Source organism: Aethalodelphis obliquidens, unplaced genomic scaffold (assembly GCF_003676395.1).
Source record: "Aethalodelphis obliquidens isolate GAN/ISIS:26980383/991018 unplaced genomic scaffold, ASM367639v1 scaffold7, whole genome shotgun sequence".
Lineage (NCBI taxonomy): Eukaryota > Metazoa > Chordata > Mammalia > Artiodactyla > Delphinidae > Aethalodelphis > Aethalodelphis obliquidens.
Genome location: NW_020837951.1, coordinates 8,497,045 through 8,519,371, shown reverse-complemented (window position 1 = coordinate 8,519,371; position 22,327 = coordinate 8,497,045). Strand labels below are relative to the sequence as shown.

Sequence of the window (22,327 nt, the reverse complement as noted above, 5' to 3'; positions counted from 1 at the left end):
TAAATGTTTATGCACCCAGCATAGGAATCAATACATAAGGCAAATGCTAACAACCATGAAAGGAGAAATCAACAGTAACACAATAATAGTAGGGGACTTTAACACCCCACTTACACCAATGGACAGATCATCCAAACAGAAAATAAATAAGGAAACACAAGCTTTAAATGACACAATAGACCAGATAGATCTAATTGGTATTTATAGAACATTCCACCCGAAAGTGGCAGAATACACTTTCTTCTCAAGGGCAAATGGAACATTCTCCAGGATAGATCACATCTTGGGTCACAAATCAAGCCTTGGAAAATTTAAGAAAATTGAAATTATATCAAGCATCTTTTCTGACCACAACGCTGTGAGACTGGAAATCAATTACAGGAAAAAAAACGTAAAAAACACAAACACATGGAGGCTAAACAGTGCACTACTAAATAACCAAGAGATCACTGAAGAAATCAAAGAAGAAATATAAAAGTATATAGAAACAAATGACAATGAAAACACGATGACCTAAAACCTGTGGGATGCAGCAAGAGCAGTTCTAAGAGGGAAGTTTATAGCAATACAGTCTCACCTCAAGAAACAAGAAAAATCTCAAATAAACAATCTAAATCTACACTTAAAACAACTAGAGAAAGAAGAACAAAGAAAACCCAAAGTCAGTAGAAGGAAAGAAATCATAAAGATCAGAGCAGAAATAAATGAAATAGAAACAAAGAAAACAATAGCAAAGATCAATAAAACTAAAAGCTGGTTCTTTGAGAAGATAAACAAAATTGATAAATCCTTAGCCAGACTCATCAAGAAAAAAAGAGAGAAGACGCAAATCAATAAAATTAGGAATGAAAAAGGAGAAATCACAACTGACACTGCGGAAATACAAAGGATTATAAGAGACTACTACAAACAACTATATGCCAATAGAATGGACAACCACAAAGAAATGGACAAATTCTTGGAAAGGTACAATTTTCCAAGACTGAACCGGGAAGAATTAGAAAATATAAACAGACCTGTCACAAGTAATGAAATTGAAACCATAATTAAAAATCTTCCAGCAAATGAAAGTCCAGGACCAGATGGCTTCACAGGTGAATTCTATCAAACATTTAGAGAAGAGCTAGCACCCATCCTTCTCAAATTCTTCCAAAAAATTGCAGAGGGAGAAACACTCCCAAATTCATTCTACAAAGCCATCATCGCCCTGATACCCAAATCAGAAAAAGATATCACAAGAAAAGAAAATTATAGACCAATATCCCTGAAAAACATAGATGCAAAAATCCTGAACAACATACTAGCAAACAGGATCCAACAGCACATTAAAAGGATCATACACCATGATTAACTGGGATTTATCCCAGGGATGCAAGGATTCTTCAATATATGCAAATCAATCAATGTGATATACCACATTAATAAATTAAGGAATAAAAACCATGTGATCATCTCAATAGATGCAGAAAAAGCTTTTGACAAAATTCAAAACCCGTTTATGATAAAAACTCTCCAGAAAATGGTCATAGAGGGAACCTACCTCAACATAACAAACGCCATATGTGACAGACCCACAGCAATCATTGTACTCAATGGTGAAAAACTAAAAGCATTTCCACTAAGATCAGGAACAAGACAAGGATGTCCACTCTCGCCACTCTTATTCAACATAGTTTTGGAAGTCCTAGCCACAGCAATCAGAGAAAAAAAAAGAAATAAAAGGAATACAAATTGGAAAAGAAAAAGTAAAACTTGTTGCTGTTGACATGATACTATACATAGAAAATCCTAAAGATGCCACCAGAAAACTGCTAGAACTAATCAATGAATTTGGTAAGGTTGCAGGATACAAAATTAATGCACAGAAATCTCTGGCATCCCTATACACCAACAGCGAAAAATCAGAAAGAGAAATTAAGGAAACACTCCCATTTACCACTGCAACAAAAAGAATAAAATACCTAGGAATAAACCTGCCTAAGGAGGTGAAAGACTTGTACTCAGAAAACTATAAGACACTGATGAAAGAAATCAAAGATGACATAAACAGATGGAGAAATATACCATGTTCTTGGATTGGAAGAATCAATATTGTGAAAATGACTATACTACCCAAAGCAATCTACAGATTCAGTGCAATCCCTATCAAAGTACCAATGGCATTCTTCACAGAATTAGAACAAAAAATTTTACAATTTATATGGAAACACAAAAGACCCCGAATAGCCAAAGCAATCCTGAGAAAGAAAAACGGACCTGGAGGAATCAGGCTCCCTGACTTCAAACTGTACCACAAAGCTACAGTAATCAAGACAGTATGGTACTGGAACAAAAACAGAAATATAGATCAATGGTACAAGGTAGAATGCTCAGAGATAAACCCACACACATATGGGCACCTAATTTACGACAAAGGAGGCAAAGACATACAATGGAGAAAAGATAGCCTCTTCAATAAGTGGTGCTGGGGAAACTGGACAGCTACATGTAAAAGAATGAAATTAGAACACTCCCTAACACCATACACAAAAATAAACTCCAAATGGATTAAAGACTTAAATGTAACACCAGGCACTATAAAACTCTTAGAGGAAAACATAGGGAAAACACTCTTTGACATAAACCACAGCAAGATCTTTTTTGATCCACCTCCTAGAGTAACGGAAATAAAAACAAAAATAAACAAATGGGACTTAATAAACAAATGGGACTTAATAAAACTTAAAAGCTTTTTCACAGCAAAGGAAACCATAAACAAGACAAAAAGACAGCCCTCAGAATGGGAGAAAATATTTGCCAATGAAACAACAGACAAAGGATTAATCTCCAAAATATACAAACAGCTCATGGAGCTCAATATCAAAAAAACCAAACAATCCAGTTAAAAAATGGGCAGAAGACCTAAATAGACATTTCACCAAGGAAGACATACAGATGGCCAAGAGGCACGTGAAAAGATGCTCAACATCACTAATTGTTAGAGAAATGCAAGTCAAAACTACAATGAGGTATCACCTCATGCCAGTTAGAATGGCCATTATCAAAAAATCTAGAAACAATAAATGCTGGAAAGGGTGTGGTGAAAGGGAAGCCTCCTGCACTGTTGGTGGGAATGTAAATTGATACAACCACTATGGAAAACAGTATGGAGTCTCCTTAAAAATCTAAAAATAGAACTACCGTATGACCCAGCAATCCCACTACTGGGCATCTACCCTGAGAAAACCATAAATCAAAAAGACACATGCACCCCAGTGTTCATTGCAGCACTGTTTACAGTAGCCAGGACATGGAAGCAACCTAAGTGTCCATCGACAGATGAATGGATAAAGAAGATGTGGCACATATATACAATGGAATATTACTGAGCCATAAAAAGAAACAAAATTGAGTTATCTGTAGTGAGGTGGATGGACCTAGAGTCTGTCATACACAGTGAAGTTAAGTCAGAAAGAGAAAAACAAATACTGTTTGCGAACGTATATATATGGAATCTAAAAAAAAAAAAAAGAGATACTGATGAACCTAGTTGCCGGGCAGGAATAAAGAGGTAGACATAGAAAATGGACTTGAGGACATGGGGTGGGGGGCAGAAGCTGGGGCGAAGTGAGAGTAGCATCGCCCCAATGTATAATAGTTGGCTGGTGGGAAGCAGCAGCATAGCACAGGGAGATCAGCTGGGTGCTTTGCGATGACCTAGAGGGGTGGGATAGGGAGGATGGGAGGGAGGCTCAAGAGGGAGGGGATATGGGGACATGTGTATGCATATGGCTGATTCGCTTTGTTGTGCAACAGAAACTAGCACCGTATTGTGAAGCAAGTATACTCCAATAAACATCTATTAAAAAAAAAAAACTTTGCCAAATGGGAAGTTTCCATCTCTCTCTCACCTTCCAGCCTTGTACAAGGCAACACTTGCCTGCATTTCTGCCAAACTGCTGCTCCCTTAAGCATCCCTGTGTGTTCCTACCTCCAGGCCACTGCTCGTGCATTCTTTTGCTTCTGGAGCCTCTCCAGCCCCATTTCTGCTGGTTGAAAGCCTTCAAGACTCGTTTCTATGACCACCTCTTCCTGGTTCCTCCTTCCCATAATGGAGTTTGTTCTCTCCTTCCAGAGCACTCTCATAGTGTTTCTGACCCTTCCTTGCCTTAGCCAGCCTTTCCCATGGCTCAACCAGGTTGAACAAATTGGGGTGTACATTGGGTACCTGGCTCCTCACCCACACAGACCAACTCTGGACCCAGGATGGGCCCTTGGCAAACTTCTGTTCAAGGACCAATCACATCCTCCTGGCCCTGCTCTTGGGGCTTTGTGGGAATGTCTCCTGGGGTTGCCATGAGCAGATTTTTTTTTTTAATTAGCAAAATTATTGGAAATACATGATTAAAATTGTCCTATAAGATTATGCATTGTGTATGTATGTGTGCATGTGAATGTATGTATGTGCATATGTGTATGTGCATATAAACTTAATAATTTTTTAAAAGATAAAATCATGACTCATACAAGTATAAATGAATACTTGTCAAATATTTTATTTAACTCATTAATTAGTATGAGAACCAGTAAGATATTACAACTGTATTCCAAGAGAACTGAGACTACTACACTTTTATGGTCAGGTAAAGAAGGCTGACATAATCTTTTTTTTTTTGCGGTACGCGAGCCTCTCACTGTTGTGGCCTCTCCCGTTGCGGAGCACAGGCTCCGGACACGCAGGCTCAGCGACCATGGCTCACGGGCCCAGCCGCTCCACGGCATGTGGGATCTTCCCGGACCAGGGCATGAACCCGTGTCCCCTGCATCGGCAGACGGACTCTCAACCACTGCGCCACCAGGGAATAATCTTTAAAATGGATAGAAAATTAGTCAGTTTTCCCAGGGTGATGATCAGTGGGATTCCATGAGACATCATATGCCTTTATATGGACTGGAATTATTTGCATTACTACGTTTTCTACAGGTTAACATCTATCTGTACAGAGTTTAAAATAGCCTTAGTCAAAGATAGATATGGACGGCTAGCCAGGACACTTACTAAATTTCAAAGTCATAGTTTTCTCTTATGTTACTTATAACAGTCTCCATTGCATCTAATATTTTACATTAGATATATGACTTTGTAGTTTATTTTTCAGAAACCAATAGTTTGTATCTAAAGAGGTAAAAATTACTTATTTTAAAGCACCCTAGTTTCATTCCATACTCAGTCTGTTGAATCCATTGGTCCATAGATTATCCGCAGCACTAAAAATTCTTTCCATACCAACAGTAGACACTGGAATTAAAATAGAATTTTGAGCCAGTTTTAACGTATTTGAAGCAACAGGTTCTTCATTGAAAAGCGTTTCCACGTATCAAGAAATGTTATTTTGTTGAAAAACATTTCCATGTATCAAGAAATGTTATTCTCTCAAGGCAAGGGAACAAGATACCAACGTCCTCATAAAGTAGATTTGGAGGGCCTTATTTTTTTCTTCTATGGAGACAGCTTCCTGTTTTGAACTATTTACCAGAAGAAGGGAATTTTTCATCATTAGTCAAGTATGAGTGCCACATACAGGCTCTCAGAGCATGATAAGGGAAATTTCCAAAAGCAACCTGCTTCTTCAGGTATTTGACCAAGATTTGTGATCTTCGTGACATGTGACCCTGTGGTTTATGGGTTCCATTTATCCCTTGCAGCTGATACTTGCCACCACGAAAATTATTTAAAATCAATATTCAGGGATTTTATTTTTACCTTGTAATTTTAGTTCACTTTGCATATGTGGTTTTGCCCCTTTCTCAATCCTAATGTATATTTTTGCATTTTGCCTTACTTAATAGAGATTTTACCTGTTTTATTGTGATTTTTATAAAATTTAGTTCTTGGGTTTAGTTATCATGTCTATAGGTTAGGTGTTTAGTTATATATATATATTTTTTAAAAAACATAATTCCTAATTTTATCTATTAATCAATTTCTCCTACTCCTGCTCCCCCACTCTGCCCAGTTTTCCTAGTTTCTTGAGTTGAATGTTAAGTTCATTTATATTCATATTGTTTAATTATATAAGAGTTAAAAACCATGCGTTTTTCCTCTCAGTACAGTTTTGACCTCATCACATAGTTTAACGTATAGTGATCTATATGTTCTATATGTTTATGGTTTGTAAATAGTCCATTACCTTGGCTTTTATTTCTTCTTTTACCCAAGAATTATTGGAGTGTTCAAAAATTTCCAAGGAGTTGAATTTTTAAATTGTCATTGTTAGTTTTCTCATTCTTTTGTTCAACAGATCTTTAGGCAGTGTTTTCTCTGTGTCAGGAACCATACCAGTTGCAGGGAATAGTGGAGTGAATACAACCAGCATGGTCACCACCTTCATGGGAGTCTTCATTTGCTGAGGGAACCACAGATATAATCGTACAGATGATCACAATCGTGATAAATATTATGGAAGGGAAATCTCAGGGTGGCCCAATACTTCTAAACTTTACTAGAAGTGAAGTTGCCTGTTGTATTTAGTGAACTTTTCCTTAATTTTATTTCCTTACCTCTTTTCCTGAACATGAATGCTTTTAGTATCTGTTTGACTTAGGTAGGCAGATAATTTGTTTTCTTGCATGTAGTTCTGATGGTTTCTTCCTGAGGCTTCCTGTAAACTCTAAAATCTAAAGGACCCTCAACTCACATGAGGTTTTCAGTTTATGGCTCTACTTGTAATAAAAGTTTAAAACATGTAGAAGTTGGGCTTCCCTGGTGGCACAGTGGTTGAGAGTCCGCCTGCCGATGCAGGGGACACGGGTTCGTGCCCTGGTCCGGGAGGATCCCACATGCCGCCGAGCGGCTGGGCCCGTGAGCCATGGCCGCTGAGCCTGCGCGTCCGGAGCCTGTGCTCCACAACGGGAGAGGCCACAACAGTGAGAGGCCCGCGTACCACAAAAAAACAAACAAACAAACAAAAAACATGTACAAGTAAATGCTGTTATATTTTGAATAAACAAATCCTATATTTAAAAAATTAAACTTAAAAGAATTTTTCCAGCATAATACATGCACATGAATTTTAAAAATCACTAAGTACTGAAAGTCTTAGTGAAACAACTAACACTCATTGCTCTGTCTCTCCATACCCCATTCATTCCCCCAGAGGCAGACACTCAGAGTTATTTAGTGGTTTCTTCTGGTAATTTCTGCCATGTTTCCATCAATGAGTTTTTGCTACAATTTCTTGATCCACTCACTTTAGACAGTATGTGGTGACTTCTTCATATGATGGATGTTGGTTTAGTTTTCCTGAACCACCTTTCCTCCTTCTTCAAAAACGCTCATGTTACTATGGTTAAATCTCTTTTATTAAATGAGTATTCATGTTTTAATTATTAGGAATGTGCAACTATGGTTCTCTGTATAGTCAAGTGGTTAACTACGAATAACATGTCTTTTCTGGAATACTCTTTTGTTTCCCCGGCATTTCTAAATCTCTCTCTCTCTCTTTTTTTTTCCATTAATTTACTTATTTTTGGCTGCATTGGGTCTTCGTTGCTGCGCGTGGGCTTTCTCTAGTTGCGGAGAGTGGGGTCTACTCTTTGTTGCAGTGCGCAGGCTTCTCACTGCAGTGGCTGGTCTTGTTGCAGAGCACGGGCTTTAGGCACGTAGGCTTCAGTAGTTGTGGCTTGCGGGCTCTAGAGCACAGGCTCAGTAGTTGTGGCGCACGGGCTTAGTTGCTCCGCGGCATGTGGGATCTTCCCGGACCAGGGTTTGAACCAGTGTCCCTTGCATTGGCAGGCGTATTCTTAACCACTGCGCCACCGGGGAAGTTCCTCTAAATCTCTTTTAAGGAAAAATTCTTACTCTAGCTACCACTTATCTACCATATATTTTATATGTATATGTAAATACACACATAAACATATATAATATCTTACCAGATTTTTATATATTGTATATAAATCTTTATTTCATTTAATTTTATTTTTATTATACATAATAAATATATCCACCCACCCCCCCACAAATGTGCTGTTCTGTCAGGTTTTCTATCAAGACTTCTCTTTCTCTGGAGACATCTCTTCTGGGCTTGATAGATGTAGACCAGTCATTCTTGAGTCTTGCTGTTTATCTGTCATCTCCCTTTACTACTGCTGGACTGGGTCCACTGTTTCCTATATCCCATATCTTCCTGGACTTGGTTTATTCTTTTCATTTTGCTGGGGGAAGTTCTCAAGTAGTATTCAAATGCTTGCATGGGAGATAGATGTTCTGAGCTTTCTTTCATGTCTTCTAGCATGCTGTGCATTCCTATTGAGGAATCTGATGCCATCCTGGATCTCGCTTGTGGGCACATAGTAGAGCCGATGAGTGTAGTTAACCAGTCCCAGCCCTTCTGAATGTGTGTGTGAGTGTGTGTGGGTAGGGATGGAGGGTGGGTAGGAAGTATGTGTGTAGAGAAAAGGTTAACAGAAAGAGGTGTGGCCTGGAGGAGCCTGGTTTTAAATTTAGGAAGCGTGCAAATGGGGCTGCCTTTGGTTGTCCCACTCCACTAAAGAACCCCAGTTGTTGGTTTGAGGCCAATCTTCAGGGTGGATTTTAGGGACATCCTCCAGGGCTCGAATCGTGTTGGCCTGGTCATGTCTATGTCGGGACACAGATGTCCTGCTGATCGGCGCTGTGGTGCCATGCATAGAGGCACTTGACAGGCTAGGCAGATAGGCCAAACATGCCAGGGGACAAGGGCAATCCCTCAGCTGGGTCCAGAGACCCAGTGGAGGGAGCATTGGGCCCCAGGATGGCTCAGCTGCAGTGTGTGTGAGGATAACACAGGGATTTGTCTGACTGCTGGATGAACATGGTGGCTGCCAAAGGATTCGGTGGGGTTCTAGGTTTCATTAATAAAGAGATGACCTGCCAGCCAAGGGGGTGAGGGGCCTGCTCAACTTTACAATGGGGCAATTCACAACTAGAGTATCTGGTTCTCATCTGGGTATAGGTAGTTCATTTAGTGAATTCCTTATCCTTAAATGTTCATTTCAAATGCCTCTCTCTATACAGCTTTCCTTGACGCTTCCCTCGCCCATAATTTACTTGTTGTTTGTCTGGGTTCTCGGTCTCTATTTATTTACTTACCATGTTGCTATAATATACATTTTTCTCCTCTATTGAATCAAGTTCCCCAAAGATACTCTGACAAGTCACTTAATCCTTGTGATTATGAACCTGAAATAGTGGCAGTAACCCTGGCTCCATTTTCGTCCCTGGGCTTTGTAAAGACCAGATGAGTTGTATGTTACGGTACTTTACAAACAACAAATGGGAGATGGAGTGATTTCCTGTCCATTTGTTAATGTGATGAATAACAGCCTTAAATTAGCAAGCCAGTTAGGCAGCCGTCATCCCTAGCATCTGTGTAGCATCCCCACCCTGATGTGTCCTGAATTTCTCAATGGAAAAAAAAAAAAAAAAACAGCTTGCTATTTACTCTCCAACTTCTCTATCACTGGGACCTTCCTTTCGGGTTTTTCTTTTGCCTCTCCTCTCTGAAGTCCTTAAGCTGTCACTGCTCACCTGGGCTGCACCCTCTGTGCACTCCAGAGGCTGCACCCCCTGTGACTCCAGAGGCTGAGGATCAAGGAATTGGCCGACACAGCCTGAGTTCGCTGGTGCACCAGGCATGGCCTTAGTTTGGAATTTGCAGACCTGGGTCCCAGGAACCCAAAGGGGCTATTTCAGTACAAAAGGCCAGCTTCCCCTGGTGCTGGACAGTCACTGTTCTACTTCTCTCTGCTGTGTGATGGAGCTATTGACCACTGGCCTATCTCAGTCTGACTGATGTGACAGGGCTGCTGGTCCCGGTCCTTGCACAGACCATGGGGTCTCAACACCACACTTGACCAAGGATGCTCCTGCCTAGGGTCCACACCTCCATTTATTCTCCTGGGCTCCGCCATGGATCTCAGATCCCAGAGGCACTGGCCCTGGAAGCTAAACTTGGGGGTGCCCAGCATCAGTCACATGCTGTGCCAAAGCCAGCCCTCTCTGGCTGATCCTTCCCCACATTCTCTTTTTCAAGCTTGCTCTCAGCCTAGACTCCTTTTCTTAAAGCCATTTTATTCAAGGAGACTTATTGCCATTTCCTGGCACTGGGCCTTGACTTGGGACCTGCAGGATGACCACAGCATGAGTCCTTAGCGTCAAGTCTGGAGAACCAGGATTCAGTTTCTATTTCTTTCTTCCAAGAAGCCTCCTTATGAACACTGAGCCATCCCTTCCCTGGTGACCAGCTTTACATTCCAGAGATCTCAGTCATGAGGGCTCTTACTTCTCTAATCTCTGGGCTGTGGGTGCCTGCTCATCCTGTATTTGCATAACTAAATCACCCCTTAGATGACTGCATATGGAAAAGAAGTTTGGCTTATTTTGAGTAGAACACCGTACCCAGTGTAAATATGACACAGTCATAGACCACAGGGAATCTGGAGGAGATAGACCAGATTGGAGAGATGGCCTGGCTATGTGTGCAGCATACGCAGGTGAAGTGTATGAGATCTTCCAGGGCCTTTAGCAATGGCAGAGATGTTGAGGAGAGAGCAAGAAGCTCTCTGTGGACACAGGGAGAGACCTGATGTGACTGTGAAATAGCTCTAGGTGACCTTGAGCAATTTGCTTTACTCTCTGAGCTCCTTGCTGTTGTAGGGTCTATGCGCCGTGAAGGTGGGTGCTATGCAGGGGATTCTGGCATCATCTAGAACAAGGGACTAGGTAGCTTTGGAGGGTATCTTCCAAGTGTGAGACTATGAAAAATGACAAAGTCGAGGCTATGAAACACTCCATCTCTACATGAAACAGCACCTTAAAATCCTTAGTTGTGCCCAGGATTCTGCACATCATAGACGTGCCATTTGGGACATTTCCTTTTAGTTTTCATCTGCAGTTATCCTTTCTCTTTTGCTTCTTCCAGTTTATTTCTCTTCTCTCTCATACTCTGTTTTTTTCTCACTCCAGCTGTTGAATAGAAAAGACAAGACCACCTTTGAGAAATTGGACTACCTGATGTCTAAAGAAGATAATTACAAGCGGACTCGGGAATATATCCGAAGCCTGAAGATGGTTCCCAGTATTCCCTATCTAGGTAGGAGTCTGAATTGGATTATTATTTTTTAAGAAACCTGCTCACTGCCAGATAAGATGTTTTTACAATTTCTAGTTGAGAAATTTCCATGAAGCAGCATGGGCCATGGATAAAGAGGTGATTGGTTGGCTCCTTGGGTTAGAACAGGCTATTGATACTTCCTAAAGATGGGAATTTCCTGATGAGAGTCTTGAAACAAGGGATATTCTGCTGCTAATACAAATGATCTGTGAATCCCAAGCCTCCCCAGCCTGCAGCTCAGAAGGGTCACAGGACTCTTACTGGTTTATCCACATCTTCTTGAACTGGGGGAACTCAGGCCCAAACCCCTCTCTTCTGATTCTCTGGACATTATTAATATATAAGATTTGTTCCAACAGAATTATTATAATGATTATTGATTTTACTGATTCGAAAATAATACATGTTCATTGCAAGGAACTTGGAAGAGAAGAAAATTAGTAGCATTTTCTTTCCCACCTAGAGATAATCCCTGTTTTGCTTCATATCTTTTCATTCGTTTGGATGCATATAGAATCTGTATGTTTACTCTGTCGTGAACATTTAATGTTATTACCTGCATTTCTATACTATGACTCAGTCCCATCACATGGATTTGTGCAACTGGGATCTCTCTGATATTGACATTTGTCTATACATTTTTGCTATTAAAATTTTGCAGTGGGCATCCCTGTTGCAAAAATCACCTATATAGTTAGGAATCTTACCTTGTAATAAATTCCTGGAAGTGTGATTACTGGGTCAAAACTTTGCAAAATTGTGTGCCTTTTCATGTATACTTCAAAACACTCTCCGGAGAGGTTGTAACAACTTATATTTTCATTAGAAGGGGAAGAAATTGCCTATTTTCCCCATGTGCACAAATGCTGTGTATTTTCATGTGCTTTTTTTTTTTCCTTTTCCTTTCTTTTTTTTTTCTTTTGCCGGTTTGACGGGTGAAAAGTATTTCTTGTGGTTTGGTTTTTCACAGTTACGGTAATTTTATGAAAATTTTCTATTTCTTTATGATATAAAATAGTATTAAGAACAAGGGAAATAAAGGTTTTATGGAAGTGACTCCTAGTATTTTCAGAAATCTAGTGTAAGTTTTTTGAGATACATTTTTGACAACTTTTAACTGTCCTCTATGAGCATTGTGTATTTAATTTTCTAATTCTTTTAAATCTAATTTGGAAAACTTAATGTTAGTATAAAATTGTCCATTTGACCCAAGTTTTTGAAATTATTAGCATAAAGATTTTCCTCACTTAAGTTTTTTGAACATAGGGTTTTATATAATCACTATAAATGTTAACCTCCTGTGTATGTATGGTTATATTTGCTTTGCATTCCTAATTGTTTTCATTTTTGTTTTCTCTTTCTGTTTTTAATTTGCTTTGCCAGAGGTACGTCTGTTGGTCTTTCCAAAGAATTAGACTTCGTATTTGTTTATCAGTCACATTGTCTTCCTGCTTTCTAATCTACTATATTCCATTAGTCTAGGATGTGCTTTTTTCCTCCACATTTTTAAATCTCTGAAATTGGGATGCATCTTTCAATTGATGCTAACAAAGCATTGTGACATTGTTTAATTGGCAGCAGTTTTTCTTAGTGTTACATAAAATTATGGTGCATCCTAAATTTATAATAGATGACATCCTAAATTTGACGAAATATGGAATTTACGCGTTTGTCTTTTATAATTCATTTCTTCTGCTTTCCTTAAGTTGTTTTGTTATTGTAAACAAATTATTGGCTTATTTGTATATATATTATTCTTTCTACTTTCATTTGGAAAACAGTTAAGGGTATATATTTCCATCTAATTGCTGCTTTTGTTGTATCCTACATGTTTTAATGCATAGTGTACTCAGTGATATCTTTAAATGTTCTGTAATTATAGTTTCAATTTTTCTTTTATCCAGGTGTATTTAAGGTAGTGGTTTTTTTTAATTTTCAAGGGCTTGAGTTTTTATTTTTGGTTTTTTCAAATGGCTTTATTGAGTTATAATTCATGTAGCATCCATTTAAAATGTACAATCGATGGTTTTTAGTATATTCACAAAGTTGTACGACCATAAGTGCAGTCAATTTTAGAACTTTTTAATCACCCCAACGAGAAACCCCATACCCATTCATAGTCACTCCTTTTCCTTCTAGCCACCTGCCTTCCACCCCCTCACCCTCAGCCCTAGATGAACTGCTAATCTACTTTCTGTCTTCATAGATTTGCTTATTTGGGACATTTCATATGAATTGAATTGTACAATGTGGTCTTTTATGACTGGCTTCTTTCCCTGAGCATCATGTTTTCAAGGTTCATTCCTGTTAGAGCGTGATCAGTATTTCATTCCTCCTTATTGCCAAATAATATCCCATTGAATGGATGTACCACATTTTATTTATCTGTCATCATTTGACGGATATGTGAGTTGTTTCACTTTTTGGATAACACTATTTTGGCTCACTATTTCACTATTATGCATAACACAGCTATGAAGGGCTTTGGTTTTTAAAAATGGTCTTCTCTCTAATTTTTTTTAACATTGTTTTAGAACATATGACACATATGCTTTCTAGGTTTTTTAAAATGTTTGATATTTGTCTTGTGGTTTAATATAACATCAGTTGGTATAAATATTTCATGGGCGCTGGAAAAGATGTAATCTCTCAAGTTACTCTTATCATTACAACATTCACATTTTTCATTTTTGACAACCTGGTCTATCAAGGACAGAAATATGTCTTAGAGTCCCCTTGCATTTCTAACAGTTTCTGCCTTACATTATTTAGTATACAGTTGGCCCTCCATATCCCTAGGTTCTGCATTCATGGATTCAGCCAACTCTCGACTGAAAATATTCTGGAAAAAAAATCCACAAAGTTCCAAAAAGTAAAGCTTGAACTTGCCAGGTGCTGGCAACTATTTATATAGCTTTTAATCATATTAGGTGTTACAAGTAACCCAGAGATGATTTAAAGTGTAGGGGAGGGTGTGTGTAGGTTATATGCAAATACTATGCCATTTCACATAAGGGACTTGAGCATCCCTGGATTTTGGTATCTGCAGGGGTCCTGGGGCCAATCCCACATGGATACCAACGAATGACTATATAGAAGTTTATAACAGTTGCAGATTCATTATGAAGTGTGTCCCATACAAAATGATCTTGATTCCATTTATTATTTGCTTTTATTTCGTTAGTGTTAATTCTTTGAAATCTGATTTATTTTTCCTTTGCATTCATTTTATAAATCTTTGACTATATTTTGCATTTTAATATTTTAAGTTGTTTTGTCTTAAGTGTGATCCTTAAAAACCGTATTTAGTTGGGCCCAATATGAGAGATCTTGCCTTTATTAGGGGAGTAAAAGTCCTTCCCATTTGTTTAGACTTAAGCCATGTTATTGAATTATCATTCTTTTTTCACGCTTCCTTATCCTTTCCTTGTTCTCATCTTACTGCTTGCTGTAAACTACAGTGCCTTTCCTCTCAGATCTGCAGGTGGAGGGCATGTTGGTGTGCGCAGCTCCCAAGCCCATTCCCACCTTGCCTGGGGCTAATCAATTGGAGGATGGGTCGATGGCATTAGGGTGCAGCCCACTGGTTCAACTAGCAGAGGTGCTCCAGGATCGTTAAGGATGGCCTCTTCTCTCTCGTAAAATGATCACAAGAGCTGCTGTTGATTGTCTCCTTTCTCTGTGCCCAGTACCTTGCTAGGTATTTTAATGCACCATCTCAATGAATGCTCACAAAATGGCCCAGTGAATAAGCAGGTGCTGAGAGGTTGCCCCGGGTCACATAACTGGAGAGTGGCAGAGCCAGGCCTTGGCCCAGTGGTGTGGCTATAAGCCCTAAGTTCTTTTTTTTATTAATTAATTTTTTTTATTTTTGGCTGTGTTGGGTCTTCGTTTCTGTGTGAGGGCTTTCTCTAGTTGTGGCAAGCGGGGGCCACTCTTCATCGTGGTGTGCGGGCCTCTCACTATCGTGGCCTCTCTTGTTGTGGAGCACAGGCTCCAGACGTGCAGGCTCAGTAGTTGTGGCTCACAGGCCTAGTTGCTCTGCGGCATGTGGGATCCTCCCAGACCAGGGCTCGAACCCATGTCCCCTGCATTGGCAGGCAGATTCTCAACCACTGCGCCACCAGGGAAGCCCTAAGCCCTAAGCTCTTAACACTGCCCTCTCCTGACAGCCTACCTCCACTGTTCAGGTCATTATTTTCCTACTCCTCCCTTTCAGTTGCCACCTGTATGTCCTCTGCCATTTATGACTTGTGAATGGCCTCCATCGGGTGCTATGTGAAGTGGGATGAATTGTCTTGGCTCTTTCTTGTGACACTCTGTTCTTGGACCACAAACCAGTGCTGTCTTGGGCTTCTGAGAGATTGGTCGGTGGGCCTTAGCCAAGGGCTGACTCAGTGAATACCATCTCCCCTTGCTGACCTGTGTCCCTTCTCATCAGACTCAGCGTATGCTCCCAGACCCCTCCCTTTCAGATGAGTCCCCTATTCAGGCCTCTGGCCAGATGCCCCTCGTGCGTGACCATGATGGCTCTCATCAGGCCGCAGGATAGGTCCACACTTGCAGCGGACATGTAGTCCGTGCCAGGGCCCCTTGCCACTGAGTTTTTGGACAGATGCCCCCTCCTTGTCCCTGATCACCTCATCTCAGCTGCCTCTTCCTGGCAGGTACTTCCCAAGAGACTCCGTACGGGCCTCTGTTCTCCTGTAAGACCCTCCTTGTCCCTGAGTGAGCCTAGCTCCACCGCCTGCTCCTATTCCTTCCCTGCTACGAGGATTTCCCTCCCCACTTGAGCCAGTCGGACTGCATTTCTCATCCTTGCATCAGAATGACTCCTGCAGTGTACAAGTCAGACTGAAAGAACAGGAGGCGACTCCAATGTGCTTTCTGTCCTCAGGACGGTGTGTGAGGGTTTACCATGGCGGCGGGGGGTGGGGGGCACGGTTTCATTAAAAAGAATGAAGAAAGACCCCATTCTGAGGCTCAGCGGGGCCATCCGTCCTGAGGGCAGCTAAGGCCTCCCTGCACCTCTGATTGCCATGGACATACCCTGCCCAAATCCAGGTTGTGGTTTTAGTACTGGATTCCTCTTGAAAACCCAACTTGTCCTGGGGATGGATTTGTTTATCAAAAGAGGAAGAGTTACATAATTCCTGGAAGGTACAATATAGGAAAAAATGTCTGAAACCATTTCTTTTTCCCCTGGCAACGTCCTCACTGTAGGTGTTTTCCTTGGGGGAGAGGGAGTTATTCTCTGGGAGGGACTTGAGGTCAGTCCTCGATATTTCCAGCTGCTTCATTCGTTTAGTTCCTGCTTGAGACTTTGAACGCTGCTTCAGTGGTTATTTGCCTCTAATAGCAAGTATAGGTTTTACTTTTGTAACGATTCTTTTAAACCTCTGTGGAAGGTTCTACACTAACTGGTTTCCTGGGACTATTCACACATGTGTCTCTTACTCCATGTAAAGATACCCTCATGTAGTACTGGCACGTTATTAACCATGTGGGTGTGTATTCCATCTCCTTCCAATGCAAATTTTAGAGCCAGTTGGCTGCACTTTGGTGCACTGTTTCTTGTGAAGCATAATTTAAAAAACACTGAGGGAAAAACTTACTACATTTCAAAAATAAGACTCTCTTTGTCTCAAAAAGTTTATTCCCATTTACTTCAAAGTGCAAAAATAGTTGTGGGAAATAGTCAGGTCAGTTATTTGCAGCTTAATTTTATCTGATAGCTACTCCTTGTAAATACCCAGTTCAGGTCAAAGTGATAACAAAAGCAGGCAATGAGCTGTGAAGCGTGGCTACACCATTTACTTCCAAGTAGCTTTATTGATTTAGAGGGTGTTTGGTTTTCAGAACCTATAGTTCCCTCCAGGAAATAGCTAAATAAAATTACAAATGTAATAGATTTTAAAAGGTTTAGAGCCTGATTCTAAAAGTAACTATAGGCAGTGTGGAAAATTGTGATCTCTTAAGGAACAAAAACTAGGCATTCTGACAGTTCTGAATAGTTAGAGAACATTTAGATTCCTGGTAAATTTACCCAGACTTCTAATATGTGAAGTAAATTTCTAGAAGCTAAGCTATTCCTTCAAACAGCCAAACCCTCCCATTTTTAAAAAGCAAGGTTTTATGTTCAAATATGGACTCTGAAGTTTAAAATAAAGGCAAGTTGTTTCCAAATTCTGAGTATAAAATTAACAGACTTAAACTGTGGGATATCTAAAAGGACTTTCAAAAAGAAGTGGTCATTGGTCAAAAAGAAGCATTTACGTTGATGCCCCAAAGCCCCCAGAACAGCTGGGGGTGAGGGGCTCACACTCTGAGCCTGAGGGCCTCACACGCCAGGCCCTCTGCAAGGTGGGTGTGTTCTCACCCGGGCATCAGACTTCAGTTCTGCTCTGGTGGCGCTCACGGCCCAGATCTGATCACTGGCAGTGAACTAGAAACCAAAGTGAGCCGAGCACTGTGGAGGGAAAGGCAAAGGAGTGAATAAAGGGGGACCCATCCCAGGCTGGGGGACCAGCAAGGGTTTTCTGGAGGGAAGCCCTAAAAGATGAATAAGCTGGATGAAGAGGTGGCATGTGAGCATCCCAGACAAAGACAGCGGCTTGTGCAAGAGCCCTGAAGTGGGGAAAAACATGTTTGCTGGGAAAACTGCCTGGAGAGTAGAGAATCAGGAGGAGGGTGTCGTGAGAAGCAGCTGGAGTGGGAGAGAGGGGTGAGGTTGCTTAGGGCCTGCACACTGGGAGTGGGGGGCTCAGGCTCTGGCCTCCACGAGCAGTAGGGGACCAGGAGGGTTTTGAGCAAGGGCGTGGTTGGCTTGGGTTTGCCTTGAACACGGGTCTCCTGGCCGACAGCAGGTGTCCGGCTTGGGGGAGGTCAGGCTGGAGGAGGGAAAACCAGGCAGGGGACCATGCAGAAGCCTGTGGTGCATCACCGTATTTCAGAAACTGCTGGGGTGGGGGTGGGGGAGGGGAAGGGGAAGCCCTTTTGAAAACAGTTCATTTTAGAGCAAAGCCTTGGAGAGACCTAAAACAGTTATCAGTGAGCATGTCCCTCATACCGGATTGGAGACGCATGCATCTCCCTGTGCCTGGGCTTTGAGAATGAAGGATGTGCGCATTTGAGCAGAGATGAAAGGGCACGGGCACGTGCTCTCTTGATCTCCCTCCAGAAGGCAGGGGGCTTGAACTGATGGATGCCGGCAGATCTTCTGCTTCCCAGAACCGAATCAGAGTGGCCGTTGCCCCTTTGGTGGGGGCCTGTACCACCCCAGGACCAAAGTCCGATGGCTCCCAAGTTAGGGTTACCACAGTGTTATCCACCTGTCCCCAAGTTTGCCAGCATTAAGGCTAATTCTTTCCTTTAACTCCCAACTGAAAAAATTCCATTCCGCATGCAGGAAATTCAGCCTTTTTTCCCTTCAGTTCCCCACCCCATGTGTTCCCAAGAATCCCCAAGGAATACTCATTTGTTCCACAGATCCATCTTGGTCGTTTCTGGTGCCTCAGCCAGCTGCCTGGCCACAAACCCTGATCCCTCCCTCCAGTCATCTCCTGCTTTCCTACCCAGTCTCTCCAGATGGACCTGTGTACAGCCAGGCTCCTCCTTTGTTTTCTAATAAATTTATTTATTTATGGCTGCGTTGGGTCTTCGTTGCTGCACACGGGCTTTCTCTAGTTGCAGCAAGCGGGGGCTACTCTTCGTTGCAGCGCACGGGCTTCTTATTGCGGTCAGTGGCTTCTCTTGTTGTGGAGCATGGGCTCTAGGCGTGTGGGCTTCAGTAGTCATGGCACGCGGGCTCAGTAGTTGTGGCTCGCGGGCTCTAGAGCGCAGGCTCAGTAGCTGTGTCTCGTGGGCTCTAGAGCACAGGCTCAGGAGTTGTGGCGCACGGGCTTAGTTGCTCCACGGCATGTGGGATCTTCCCGGACCAGGGCTCAAACCCATGTCCCCTGCATCGGCAGGCGGATTCTTAACCACTGCGCCACCAGGGAAGTCCCCCCCTTTTTTAAAAAATAAATTTATTTATTTTATTTTTGGCTGTGTTGGGTCTTCTTTGCGGCATGTGGGCTTTCTCTAATTGCGGCTAGTGGGGGCTAATCTTCGTTGCATTGCGCAGGCTTCTCGTTGTGGTGACTTGTCTTGTTGTGGACCACAGGCTCTAGACGCATGGGCTTCAGTAGTTGTGGCACGCCGGCTTTAGTACTTGTGGCTCGCAGGCTCTAGAGTGCAGGCTCAGTAGTTGCGGTGCGTGGGCTTAATTGCTCTGCGGCATGTGGGGTCTTCCCGGACCAGGGCTCGAACCCGTGTCTCCTGCACTGGCAGGTGGATTCTTAACCACTGCGCCACCAGGGAAGCCCCAGGCTCCTCCTTCCTTAGCCAGGGAAGCACAGCTCGGGGATGGCTAAGGGGATGTCAGTGCCACAAAGAAAAGCTTAAGCCTGCGTTCTGGAATGCCTACTTCTGGAGCCCAGAGCCGTGCCTTTCTCCTCTTTGCCCGATGGCCACGTGCTACAGGGCGCAACAAGCCCAGGAGAGCCTTTGATCAAGTTTCTCCTTCTCCAGATAGAGGAAGGATCCAGTCCCCTCTGGGGCCCAGCAAGCAGGGAAAAGCTACCTTCGGATGCATCTCAAACATGCTTCTCGATCAACAGAATGATCACAAAGACACAACACATCCCAAATGAAGGAAACCTTTTCCATTATTTTTTTGAGTCATCAGCTGCATATGGTTTTAAATCTCTCCCTTCCAGAGAGAATTTTGCCTTTACTTTTGCAATCTCAGGATTTGTTACCTTAAAATCCACATTTCTCTGGGACTTCACAGTCTTGCTCAATTTTCACAAAAAGCCAGTGGATGTTATTAAAATCCCCATTTTGCGAATGAAAAAACCCTACTGTTTCACTTATGACTTACCAACATTGTATGCCAGGCAGACACCAAGTTTAACTCAAGACCTCATGCTCATGGCTGGGGTTCCACCCTGCCTTAACTTATGCATCCTCCATTTAACATCTGTCTCCATGGAGAGAAGCAGCATGGGAGGAAAACACGCTGGGGGAGAGGTTTCTTTCCTTCAGGCTTTGCTGCCCAGATCTGAGCAGCTGGTCACATTCGTCCCTTCTGGGGCACAGGGAGGACCTGCAGTCAGCCTTTCTCTGGGTCGAGCAGTTTTGTCTGAACCCCGGAAAGGAGATGAGAGCACGAGCCCATTTTGTGCAAGTGCAGGTGTGTTTCCATAGCAGGAATCTGTGGAGTCATCAGACAACTGCTCCTCTTTGACCCTTAGTCTTTGGACTTCTAATTAGAAGCTGACAATAATAAAAATGACCAGCACTCACATTTACTTCTTCCACCACACAACAGGCCCCGCACCGAGCGCTTTACACTCATGATCTCATTTAATCCTCCCAACACTCCTTCCTCTGAGGAAGGCACTATTTTTAACTTATGTCACAGTTGCAGAAGCGTAATAAGACTTGTTAAAAGTTTCACCACTTACTACTGCCACATTGTAGTGCTGCGACCCCAGAGCCCCACCACTAACCTCAGATTATGCCATATGTTCCTGCTAACAGACCTTTACCCTCTGGGGAAACCAGACAGTGGGCTGAAGAGAGGAATGTCTCCAGGGCCCTCCTGTGTGGTACAGGGGCTCAAGGTGGGAGAAGGAGGGCCTTCCCAGGGCCCGCCAGCCCTAAAGAAGAGAAGGATTAGGGATAGAGGAAAGGCTAGAGTTTCTCCAGCTGCAGGAATAACGCGGGGCCATTGGGACGTCTCTTTTGGAAAGAGTTAGGACGATGGCCCTGAGAATCTGGAAGATTTCACGTGGTAGGTAGCTTCTAAGCTGGCCCCCAACGATCCCTTGTGTAGTCCCTTCCCCTGGAACATGGGCAGAACATACTGACTTGCTTCTAACAAATCCTATATGACAGAAATAATGGGATGTCACTCCGGGATTCGATTATAAAAAGACTGCTTCTCTGTTGGGTGTTGCTGTCGTCTTACTCTTTCTTGGCTCACTCATCCTGGGGGAACCCAGCAGCCATGTGTTTGGCTGTCCTCTGGCGAGGCCTGTGTGGTGAGGGTGTGAGGCCTGCCGATAGCCACGTGAGTGAACTTGGAAGCAGATTGTGCCTGAGTGGAGCCTTCAAAGGAGGCCGCGGCCCCTCCATGACTGTCATCTCATGAGACACCTTAAGCCAGAGATGCCCAGCTAAAACACACCCAAACTTCTGACCCACGGAACTGCAAGACGGCAAATGTTTATTGTTGTGAGGTGCTAAATTTGGAGGTAGGTTGTCACACAGTAATGGATAACTAGTGCATTGCACCAACTTTATCACTACCCCACATTTGTTACTTTGTTGCCCCATCTGTATTGCAACAAAATCAGCTGTAAAACTCCACACACAAAAGACTGTCAGATTGTGGATGTTAAGAATAGTATTGAAATACATTAAGTTTACTCATTCACTCATTCATCCATTGCACACATATTTTATATGAACCCACCATGGGAAAATGAGAGGTGCCAAAGAAGCAGAGGGCAAATCACTGTCCCCAAGGTGCCTACAGACTTGCTGCAGGAGACTACAGCGGGCACCATGATGGAATCAGGAGCAGGTTACAGTTGGGGCTAGAGAGAGACAGACAGACAAACAGGCAGACAGAGGTGAGTTCTACCTAGACAAATCAGGAGATTCCCAACCGCCCCACATAGCAACTTACGCAATGGACAAGTGTCCAATTCCTGTATCGATTTTGGGTTTGCTTTATTGATGGAAATCCAGAGCTGTGACCTGCTCCCTTGTGGAGGTAGGGCCAACACAGAAAAAGGACATAAGTGCTGTTGACAGTCTCCAGACAGAGCAGATGCCTCAGGCTAAACTCCAGACTCTAGAGAGCAGACTGTAGGGAGGAAAGGACTCCTTTCTCTCCCTCTCTGGTCTTCAGTCTCTAGGGCCTGGGCTTCTACTGGTAGAGATGGAGGTATGTACCCCTGGCAATGGGTGCTGAGCTGATGTCTAGAACAAGGGACTAATCTAGGGGCCAAAAGGGAGGAATTACTTCCTACCTGCCCTTGACTGTTTACGGAGAGGACTCTGTGAACCCATACATCCAGGACAAGCTGTTGATGACAAGCTTCCTCAGATGTGTGTTATTTTCTGTTTACTTCTCAGAG

The 22,327-nt window shown here is 42.6% G+C and overlaps 1 protein-coding gene across 12 annotated transcripts in view; it reads left to right on the top strand.

Moving 5' to 3' along the window:
* The window catches only part of RALGPS1 (Ral GEF with PH domain and SH3 binding motif 1), a 287,901-nt gene that overhangs the window by 127,378 nt on the left and 138,196 nt on the right, over positions 1 to 22,327 (top strand). For all 12 annotated transcript variants that reach the window (XM_027104820.1, XM_027104819.1, XM_027104827.1 and 9 more), the window contains one exon: positions 10,988 to 11,114. In XM_027104820.1, the coding sequence (XP_026960621.1) occupies positions 10,988 to 11,114 (127 nt within the window). The remainder of the gene's footprint in view (positions 1 to 10,987; positions 11,115 to 22,327) is intronic.